At 29.8% G+C, this 11,234-nt stretch overlaps 1 protein-coding gene across 1 annotated transcript in view; it reads left to right on the top strand.

The window, feature by feature from the left end:
• The window catches only part of UNE10 (basic helix-loop-helix (bHLH) DNA-binding superfamily protein), a 4,482-nt gene extending 2,351 nt beyond the window's left edge, over nt 1-2,131 (top strand). Inside the window, exons 5-6 of the mRNA XM_011035594.1 lie at nt 1,142-1,498; nt 1,730-2,131. Of these exons, the coding sequence (XP_011033896.1) occupies nt 1,142-1,498; nt 1,730-1,816 (444 nt within the window). The 3' untranslated portion in view covers nt 1,817-2,131. The remainder of the gene's footprint in view (nt 1-1,141; nt 1,499-1,729) is intronic.
• The last annotated feature ends 9,103 nt before the right edge of the window (nt 2,132-11,234 follow it).

Below are 11,234 nucleotides of genomic sequence, written 5' to 3'. Positions count from 1 at the left end.
AATAGTGGAATTTCCTCTTCACCTTCATGTTGAAGCAATAAATCAATCATATCACAGTTTTTCTCATCATTTAATTAGGCAAATTAATGATTGGCACCGTAGTTTTTGTGAGTTTTAATCCTGCCAAAAAAAAAATCATCCTGATCATTCCATTTATGTAGGTGTTTCCATGAAAATATATCAAAAAAACGAAGAAGCTATTCACTAACTCTTTTAACTCTTTAAGGCCTTGTGCTGAAATTTTCAAATACATATGTTTGAAAATGTATTTATAGTTATCTTTTAAATATTTTTATTTAGAAATATATTAAAATAATATATATTTTTATTTTTTAAAATTATTTTTAAAATTAATGCATCAAAATAATCTAGAAATATCAAAAAAATATTAATTGAAAACAAAGAAAAAATATTTTTTTTTATTTTTTTTTTAAAATATAGAAACAATCAGACTCGTTTAAAAATGTCAATATTCTTCATAAAAATCATGGTCACTTGTTATTGAGTGTCGGCATCGCATTTCAAACTTTTAGGTGCTCTTGTTATTCCCACTATAGGGGATAACTTGGTGACAGAAAAGCCTGCCCGAGTTGCTACTCAATAATGCGAGCTTGCTTCAGATTTTTTTTTTTTTAAGCCGAAAATCTCACGTTCAAAACGTAACTAACAATTGCTAGCCATAAGTTCGAAGGTTCAGGCCTTAACTTTATGGATCCATCTAATAATGTGTTTCTACATTTAGATTCATGTCGTGTAATGCAGCTGCAGTAATAGCTTCAATTATAAATAATCAGAACGGACAAACAGGTCATGATGGTATATATGTGGTCCATCTCATCCTTTTATTGCATTCAAATGGCTTAGAGTATCTTGGGACAGATCAAGTGATCCTAGTCCACATACCCAAATCGACATGGGGACAGCATGACACAGAAGGTTGTTTGGTACTAAGAAAACTACCTGCTATACCACATAAATCCTTCTACTCATGCATGCCCTGATGCCTGCCCTTGTGTTTATGCATGATTTCAATTAAAATCCTTGCACGAGATGATTTCTTTAAATGAAAGAAAACATTATTGACTGGTATGTATACTATCAGCTATGATTTCTTGATATATGTTCTCTTTGTTTGTATTAGACGGACAAAGCCTCAATGCTTGATGAAGTGATTGAATATTTGAAACAACTGCAAGCACAAGTACAAATGATGAGCAGAATGAATATGCAACCAATGATGCTGCCTTTGGCTTTGCAACAGCAACTCCAAATGTCAATGATGGCCCCAATGAGCATGGGAATGGCCGGCATGGGAATGGGAATGGGTGTCATGGACATGAACGCAATTGCAGCTCGTTCCAACATGACAGGAATTCCTCCAGCCCTTCACCCCACCGCTTTCATTCCTCTGACTACATGGGATGGCTCAAGTGGTCATGACCGGTTACAAACCACGGCCGCAGACCCATTGTCTGCGTTCCTTGCCTGCCAAACTCAGGTAATTATAAGCAGCATAAACTCTTGAGTCGGACGGCTTTGCAATCTCATATTGAAGAATTCTAGAAGTGCTATTTGGGTTTAATTTTAAGATTATTATGCCTTCAGACACCTCTCATTGTAAGCGTGGAAGTAGGACAAAGTAACACGACCTACACTTGTTTGATACCCGCATATATGATATCCCATGATTTCGAACTCAATGCATTGACCCACCTTTTTGATCATGCAGCCAATGACAATGGATGCTTACAGCAGGATGGCTGCCATGTACCAGCAGCTACATCAACAACCTCCTGCTTCTAATTCTAAGGGCTAATTTAGTGTTGTATATGGGCTCACTCATGGCTTTTTTAGACCAAATCGATCTTTGCCGGCCACAGACAAAAGGCAAAAAGGCTTATGGATGTGATTGTATTTTTGCTAGCAATGGTATTATATATGTACGAGGCAGATGTTATTATTTAAGCTGCACAGATTAGCCAGGAAGCAAGGCTGATGCTCCCTAATTAATTATTTTCCTTTTTTCTAAGTTTTCATTTATTGATTTCCAACTTAAATTTTGTAATACTTTTGGATTTCTGATCTAGCTTGCAAGGACAAGGCGTAATGATTTACCACTTTGTGCATACTATTTTTGGGATTCTCTACATTAATCAGTCTAAATTAAGAAGGAATCCAAATTCGTTATTAACCATGTGTAGAATATATATTTCCATTTATCCAGACCACGCCAGGGCTGTCAAACAAATCAGAGAGTTATCATGCTTTATGGTATATAAATTTAAGCACCATTTCGATATGGAGTGCAGACAAACTGTGTTTGATTTGTATATAGATAGGCTTTTGAAGAATATTCTAGGTATCCTCTTTAAAAAGAAATTGCAGCATCCAACTTTAAGAATCCAAGCTCTAACCTTTCCCTGTTAACTGTTCAGGGTCAAATCCATAGTTATTAAATTAGGCCTTGTCTGACATATTGATATGGATGCGAGATCGGGTTTTATTTTGAATCATTTTAAACATTGATTATGTCAAACATGAGCAATCGGTCACCTTTAAGAATCCAAGCTCTAACCTTTCCCAGTTAACTATTCAAGGTCAAACCTGTAGTTATTATATTAGGCCTCGTACGTCTAGCATGTTAACGTTGATATGGATATTGGATAAAGTTTTAATTTAATATATTTTAAATTTTGATTATGTTAAACTTGAGCAATACGATGTGTTGATTTAACTAAACTTAAGTAAGACATGATATTATTAAATTCATGAATTTATTTTTGTTTAAAAGACTGTTTTATCGATCTCTAAGAGGAGGAAAAAAAAAACTCATGTAACTTAACAAATAAATTTTGAGTTGTGACAAAACTAAATGTTATACCTAGTGCAAGATGTACGGAAAAAAATCTAGAACCGAAATGGGAGAGTAGATTTTGGTTGTGACAAAACTAAATAACATGTTTCAAAACTATAACATCTAAAAAAAATCATGATTAGAAACCACATGATCAAATAAATGACATGTTCTGAAACCGAAACTTCTTATTACGTTTTGGAACCATAATAGCTAATGAAATGACTGAGAAGTTCTAGTGGCTAAATTGCTATAACCAACAAAATTTCAATAGCCAAATCTCCCTTCACATCCTACATATTTGAAGGGTTATTATAGGATTTATAGTGAATTACATTCTATTTTCATGTGTTATGAATTTAGGATGAATTGCATATTAAATTAAACTCATAATGCAAAGTTTTCATTACATGCATGTCTATTTTATAAGAGATTTTTTTTCATTGCTTACAGGACTAGAAAGTGATGGCATCAGTTGTGATAGTGGTGACGGTGACACCCAACTATTTTTTTTTTTAAATATCCTTATAAATGAAAATGAAAACGAGTTTTTATAGTTTTGAAGACAATATACTTATTTGTGAGTTTTTTTTTTTTTCAAAGAGAGGGGGTGGGGTTGTGTGCGTGTATTTTATGATAGAGGAGGGAAAAGATAAATTTCATGATGTGTGATGATATTTTAAGCTGTTTTTATTTGAAATTAAAAAAGAATATTTTCGTAGTTAGAAAATATCAATATTTATTAAATATTATTATTCAAAATAGCTACAAACTCAAACAATATTTTTTAAAACTATATTATTCCATCGATTTTTATTTTGCTGTGCTAACATCTTTTTTTTTTAAAAAAAAACAACGGAAGAGGCAGTAACTTAACACAAAAAAGGGGGCTGCGCTTGTAAATGAAACCTGTCGTCATCAAGATAAAAATTCTCCTCCACTTATTTGACCAATTAATCATTAATTTTGACAGTGTCCTGCACGTTGTTGCTGCAGAGAGACATCTAACATGAGGTGTTTCCAAAAAGACGAACGTATAAATGATTGGATGCTCGCTTGTCCACTCTTCACGCTGGTCTAATAACTCAAATCATCATGCAAAATAATACTTCTGAATCCTTCGTGGCCTTCCAGGCGTTTTCATAAGAAAAGCCAATTTCTGAAGCACACCTTCTTGTTCCGTTTTGATTAAGTTCAATTTACAAGTTACAATGCCAATCAACATGCATGGCCGGATCAAAATTATCGTAAGGTTCAATATCATATGTTCCCGATTATATGATTAAGTAGTATATCATTTGATCTTGTCCTGATTTGATGTTCAATATCATATGTTTGCGATTATTGTAAGATCTTAAACTGTACCCTCACCTTAGATTATATGTTTTTTTTAACCTGAGTAGTTTGTCATGTTAGGCCTAAGTGACAAAGAAAGGTCAAATTTTAGTTATTTTTAAACTTTACAACATGCTGAGTTGACGAATCGTTTCGTGGAGCACATGCATATATATCTGCTCAAGTCTTAACACATGCAAATAACGAAGGTCATGTGTAACTAATTATGTAGAGTTATGGAGGCCATCTTCTATACATGCATATTAATGAGACCAAGGAGAGTCCGGCCTAGCCAGCTTCAAATGCTTATCTGCTGTGACAGGACTAGCGTGCAAGAGGCACCACAATCGCTTCTGTTTGTAGCAGTAAAAGATTCACAGAAGTATCCTAATTCCGTTGATGCTGCTAGGTGGATGTAATAGACGGCCTTTTTGCATCTTTCCTTTACTTTATTGCTTTTCTTGATATGGGTCCCCAGTGGACAATTGGCTAATCTTTTTATGTAATTCTGTGTTTGGATGTGAACGTGGTGGTTATCCACTTGCGTGACTTTTGTTTAACAGTACTTAGATATGAGAAGAACTAATGATTATGCAAGGGACGCTTGGACTATGAGATCACCACATGCTTCATGTTGAAAATCTAACCCTTTCGGTTTCTGCATCCTGGAAAATTTTGTCTTCTAGGCTAATATCACTTTCATGACACTACGTTACGTTTTATCAGAGATCTGTTTCTCCTTTAAAATTATTGCTATGCGTACTAGATAATTTAATAGCCTAACTGCTCCAAAAAATATTCACTTCACTACCAGATCTAATATCTTTCTTTACAGAAATTTCATGTAGGATTTATATTCATAGTCTAACGTGTATATTACTAACGAGTTCACAGCCAAAAATAATTTATTAGAAAAACTCTCATTAATAACTTTATGGTATGTTAATAAATTTATTGATAATAAATATACCAATAAATTCATAAACAAATAAAATATATCAAAAAAAAATTACTTGGTTCATTTTATTGGTAACACTATCAGCAAATTTAATATATCATTGACAAGAAAACCTTGTGTAATGCCATTAATATTTTTATTTGTTTATCAGTATATATAACATATTAATTACCAACAGAATATCACCTATAATGTCATCGGTTAGTTAACAATAACAATTATATTTGTAATAATTTCTTTTTAATTTTCTATGCAATATACTGATAAAGATGTTTAGTCTATACCCATCAATAATTTTTTTTAAATATATTTTTTTAAATATTGAATTGAAGTAGAAAAATGATTAAAATAAATTAAAAAATAAATATTTACTATAAATTTAAATATTTATACATTCAAATACAATAAATCTACACAAATATTTACTATAAATTTAAACATTTATACATTCAAATACAATAAATCTACAATGGAAGTGACGCTAAAAGAGAAAGAGGTTAGTGGTCGTTGGGACTATGAGGCCAATTATAAGGTGTATATGTACCACTTATTTGTGATCTCATCTCCGATATCAATTGATGAAGTTCTTCGTAATCATTAGTAAGTTTTTCAATTTTTTTATTAAAATGGGTCATCTGAGTATTTACTTGTTGGTCTAACATCATCGTAAACTCTGGAGTTTGAGTGTTTGGAATCGATTGTGAGCATCCGACGACTGAAACACTACGAGTTGTCTGCAAATTATCAATCGTAATGTTAGAGAGTTCATACATTTTTTTAACCATAAATCCAAATCCAGATGAGCCGAAAGATTATCCTAGTATCTCTCCTTTAAGTGAGTATTATATGTATCTTGGAAAAAAAATTCATCAAATTTAATGAATTGATAACTTAAGATAAAAATAGTTGAAAATTAACATGCTACAAAGTGTTGAGCTTAACTATCTATGAACTGTTACACTCCTTTTAAATTATCATCACTCTGCACATGTGTTTCAACAAAAAGTTCTATTAGACTTGGCTCGTGTTCAAGAATCATAGCCTGCAAAATAAATATATACACACATAGACACACAACTAATAATATATATATATATATATATATATGGATGTAAAAAAAATCCTAACTTTTATTTTGCATATGAAATAAACAAAACAGAGTTATTGGTGTGCGTTGTAATGAAATCGTAAACACATCATTTTTTATTTTCAACAAATAAAAAATTTTGTTAATAAAAATCATTATAATATACTAATAAAAAAATTCTATCAATATTTTTATTTTTATTAATTAATTTTGTGATAGTGTTTCCAGATATTGACTAAATGCCAGTAGCTCGAGTACAAAACTGCTTCAAAGACAAATCTTTTAATTTTCTTTCCTGCTCCTTTAGACGGTGTAGGATTAAAAGAAAAATATTCATAACAGTGCCCAGAAGAAAAATATTTATCGGAAGTGACATAATCTGCATCACTAGCGATATCATCAAATGCTAGCTTTCTACAAAAAGTTTAAAGAGAAACTTATTGGCCTGGAAGTTGAACCGTGTCAAATGATCTCCACATGCACATGATCGAAAAAAGATAGACATCAGTGGTTAATATTATATTATATTTACCAATACATTAAAACATGTAGAGATTTTACTGTAGAAAATTTTATTTTTTATTCTCTCATAAATTATTATAAATTGAAATAATTATTTTAAAAAAAATTAATTTGGTTCTCAAATGTTTTTTTCTGCACATTCATTTAGCCATTTTAAACTAAAATTTACACTCAATTACATACTTTTTGGGAGAAAAAACTATAAAAACTATTGATGAATATCACAATAAAAAAAAGTTTACAAAGAACACATTTAACATGATTCAATGATATGTCTAAATCCATAGGAGTGAGAAGCTTTTGATTTTCACTATGTCAATATAAAGTTACATGGAATGTATTTATAATAGACTTTAAGTCGTCCAAGAAATCTTAATCGCCTAATAAGTATTAATAATATTTTATAATATCTCTTTATCGTACTACAAGAGTACTCTCTTGAATTTTTGTGATTTAAATTATATTTTTGTTGACTGTGTAAGTTGTTTTTGAATTTATTAAATTGATTAAGTCATATCAAATTAATTTTATATATTTTAATTTTTTATTAGAAAAATAATAATAATATCTATATTTTTTATGATTTAAAAAATTTTATTCGACGTGTGATGTTGTACAGGCTAACAATCTAGTTAGCCAAAAATCTTAAAGACAAAGGGTTTTTATTTTATCACTCCTCATAAAAAAACTATTTATTATAATATTAGTGATTTGATTTATTTATTTTTCAACCAATACTTATTTTTAATTTTTTAATATTAAATTTATTTTTTTAGTCCTTTCATAGCTAGTTTTTTCTGTTTTTTCTTCCGTGTAAAAAAAAATGGTCGTGGTGATAATAATTTATGGCTTGGACTAATTGCCCAAATTCATGTAATTGTTTCTTCTTTTATGTGAGTTATTTATTTATTTCCCTTGAGATAAAGTTTTGATGGGCCTAATCGAAGACCAGTATACAATTCGGCGGCTCTTTGAATTGTAAAAGTAGGAACTGAAAGCTTAGTAATTTCTGCGACCAAAAGGGCACCAGATATTACCCTATGAGCAACTCCAAGTCGTGATAAATTTGTAAAGTCCAAAATAAATAAATACAAAAATTATTTTGGATTTTCAATCTTTGTTTTATATGTTTAAAGGAGAGTGATAAATAAAATGTCAAAATATTTTTTTCTTCTAGAAATATTATTTTTATATCTCTCTCAAAAAAGTTGAAATCAATAAAGTGGTTCCAATAAAAAATTAAATCAATTAAATATAATCATATTAAAAAATAAATTAAACTCCTTGAAAAAAATAAAATACTTATTTCTCTCACTACAATACAATTAACTTTTTAAAATGTGTTTTTTTCATTGAAGTATATAATAAAAATATATATATTTATACTATTTAAAAAGCTATTTTATCAATTTAATATGCCATTGAAGATGCTGGGCTCATGGCTGCCTTGAGTTAGTAGCAGAACATTAAGCTGGAGGTGTTATGGTTGGGTCTAGTTGTAGCTTCAACAACCTCGGCTACCAGAAAACCATGTTCAGGGGTGCTGGTGGTGCCAGGACCGCGACCATGGAAGTGATAGTGTGACAAGGTGATAATAATAGAATGGTGTTGGTCGTAGAGTGGTGGTGACAGCGGCGAAAATGGTGTTGCAGTGGAGGTCATGGTGGCGAGGTGTTATATATTTTACATGAATCAATATTTCTATAAAACATTTTATAAGAAATAAGATATTTTATGTAAAACAAACACCCCTAAAACTCAATGCTGTTGAAATTCACCTATAATCATTCCATCTTTCCAAGATAATACACTATACGGGCAGTTTACCTCCAAGATTTTGAATTTTCTCAAACCAGTAGATGGATGTAGCATAACTTATTTTAAAATGCTGTTTTATGGTCAAGTAGCTTCATGTCTCTCATGTCACAAGGAATATTAGACGTGGTTTTTTAATCAGATGCTAGAAGTATATGGTCTCTGTTTTGAAAAGTGATGAAGATTAGATTTCTTGGAGGATTAATTAAGCCGTAGCTGCTAATGCAAAACAATGATTTTGTAGAATTCTTAGATGTGGAATTGTGAATATATCTAGAGAAGTAAACAGAGTGGCTGCCTGGCTAGCAGAAAAAAAAAAGCCTTTATTTATTTATTTATATATATATTGCTGATGTTTTTGTAAATTAGCTTTCCGATACTCTTAGGAGCTTTTTGTAATCTGATGTTTCTGTTGTGAAATGAGAATCTAAGGTTTATCTAGGAAAATATCAAAATCAGATTTATCCTCAAGTACTAACAAATACATTAGAAGTCTTAGCTATAACTAAAAAGAATCAATATTTCACTATTTCACTGTAGCAAAAATTATTGTGAACTATAAATGTTTTTACTATAAATTATATTGTTTGTTATTATAGCAAAAATTACTGTAAATTATAAATGAATGATAGTACTTGATAGGATATGATGAGACTACAGACCCGCTCCTCAGGGTCGGCTTCAATTTTAGTAAGGTTGTAGCCCCCAGGCTGCAAACACCTAGTGCTTGGGCTGGTAAACCTTGAGCACCTGGGCACAAAGTGGGGCTGCAAGCACATGACACTATGGTTGACCCACACCTATGGCTACAAACCCAAGCAAACGAGTTTGAATACCCTCTCAAAATATCTTAGTCTTAGGTCCTCTATCAGGACCCAATTCTGATGGATCTAGTGTTAGGACCCATTGTTCATTGATCATGTGTTCGAATCCATTAATTATTGTAGACTGTGAATGGTTTTATTGTAAATTACACTGTTTTGTGAGCCGTGATGATATTGCAAATCCACTCCTCTAGGTCAACTCTAATTTTGGTGAGGTTGTATACACCTGGTGTTGGGATTGATAAGTCCTAGATACTCACATGTCAAGTGGGGCTGCAAACTCCAGGTTGCAAATACATGGTGCTAGAGCTGACTCACCCATATAGCTGTAGACTTAGGCAAGCGAGTCTGAATACCCGCTCAAGATACCTTAGTCTTAAGTCATACTAAGATTTAATTTTGATGGTTTTAATATCAGGATCCACTGCTCATATTTATAAAGACATGTCATAATATTTGAATTTAAAGTTATTAAACTCTAGATGATTTAAGTTTCGGGTTATGAATTGCAAGAATTAATATGAGTTAATTTGATTAATTAAAATAAAATCATTTTAATTTATTTTAACATTGTTTTAAAGAGTCTAATATTAAAAAAAAATGTAAAATCAAATTTTAATCAGATTAATTATATTATAGATTATAGATTAACAGGCTAAATTAATTACCTTAAATCACATCAAATTTTTATTATTTTATTTTTAAAAAAAATCAACTTGTGTAAAGAATTGAGTCCCTGATCAACTGACGGAGGCAAATACAAGGAAATCTTGACATTTAAGTTTGATTAGAAATACGATAGTAGTTGTTTTTTTTTAAAAAAAAATATTTTAAAATATATAAAATAATATAAAATATTTTTTTATTTTTTAAAAATTATTTTAGATATTAATATATAAAAATAATAATAAAAATTTAAAATTTAAAATAAATAAAAAAATTGAAATTTTTTTAAAAGCTATTGCTCTCTCTTGAATATCAGATCATACCTCCAAAGCAATTTTAAAATACATCTAGTGGTTGGTATCGCGTCCAATCATCAACTCAACTACAAGCCTCGAGCTACAGTTGTTCACGGTCAGGCATCAATTTAATTCCACTATTAACGGTTTCACGGTAAATGCAAGTAAAATAGTTATTTAGCCTGTGTTTCTGTTAATTATTTTTTTAAAAACAAAATCAGGTATACATGTAATATTAATATTTTTTTATTTAAAAAATTTAAAGAGAAAATTAAAAAATCTATGAAAAATCTAATTAAATAATTAATAATGATCTATATATAAAAAAAATCATTTACAATAATCCAAAGAAAAATTGAAAACAATTATAAGATAAATATGAATCAAGATATTTAAATATATAAAACGAGATATTTATCCGATTATATTTATTTAAATTTTTTATTTAAATTAATAAAAGATAATTAAAATAGAAATACAAATGAAACTGATTTAATAAATTTATACCCTAAAGAAATATTACATAAGGTCATACATGTAAGAAATATTATTTAAAAATAAATATTTTTTATTTTTTAAAAATAAATTTTATTTTTACAAAAAAAAATATAGTTGAATTAGAATAATATCTTCAAAATTAAATATGGACAATTTTTTTTAAAAAAAACTTTTATCTAAAAAATACAAAACTCGTGATGTAAATCATAAGATTAGGACAAATTCATAGAAAAGAAATCAAAGATAATCACAAAACCAATATGCAAAAAAATAAAATTGTAAAAGGATAAGACCATAAAAGAAAATGAGTAAAAAAAAGATGCTTAACTACATTAACTTTTTAAACTTGTGATCCGGGTCATTTGATCGGAAGAGTTAC

The sequence above is a fragment of the Populus euphratica genome, unplaced genomic scaffold, assembly GCF_000495115.2.
Source record: "Populus euphratica unplaced genomic scaffold, PopEup_1.0 scaffold2.1, whole genome shotgun sequence".
Classification (NCBI taxonomy): domain Eukaryota; kingdom Viridiplantae; phylum Streptophyta; class Magnoliopsida; order Malpighiales; family Salicaceae; genus Populus; species Populus euphratica.
The sequence above is the reverse complement of the archived record's forward strand: the minus strand, read 5'-3'. Positions and strand labels throughout refer to the sequence as shown.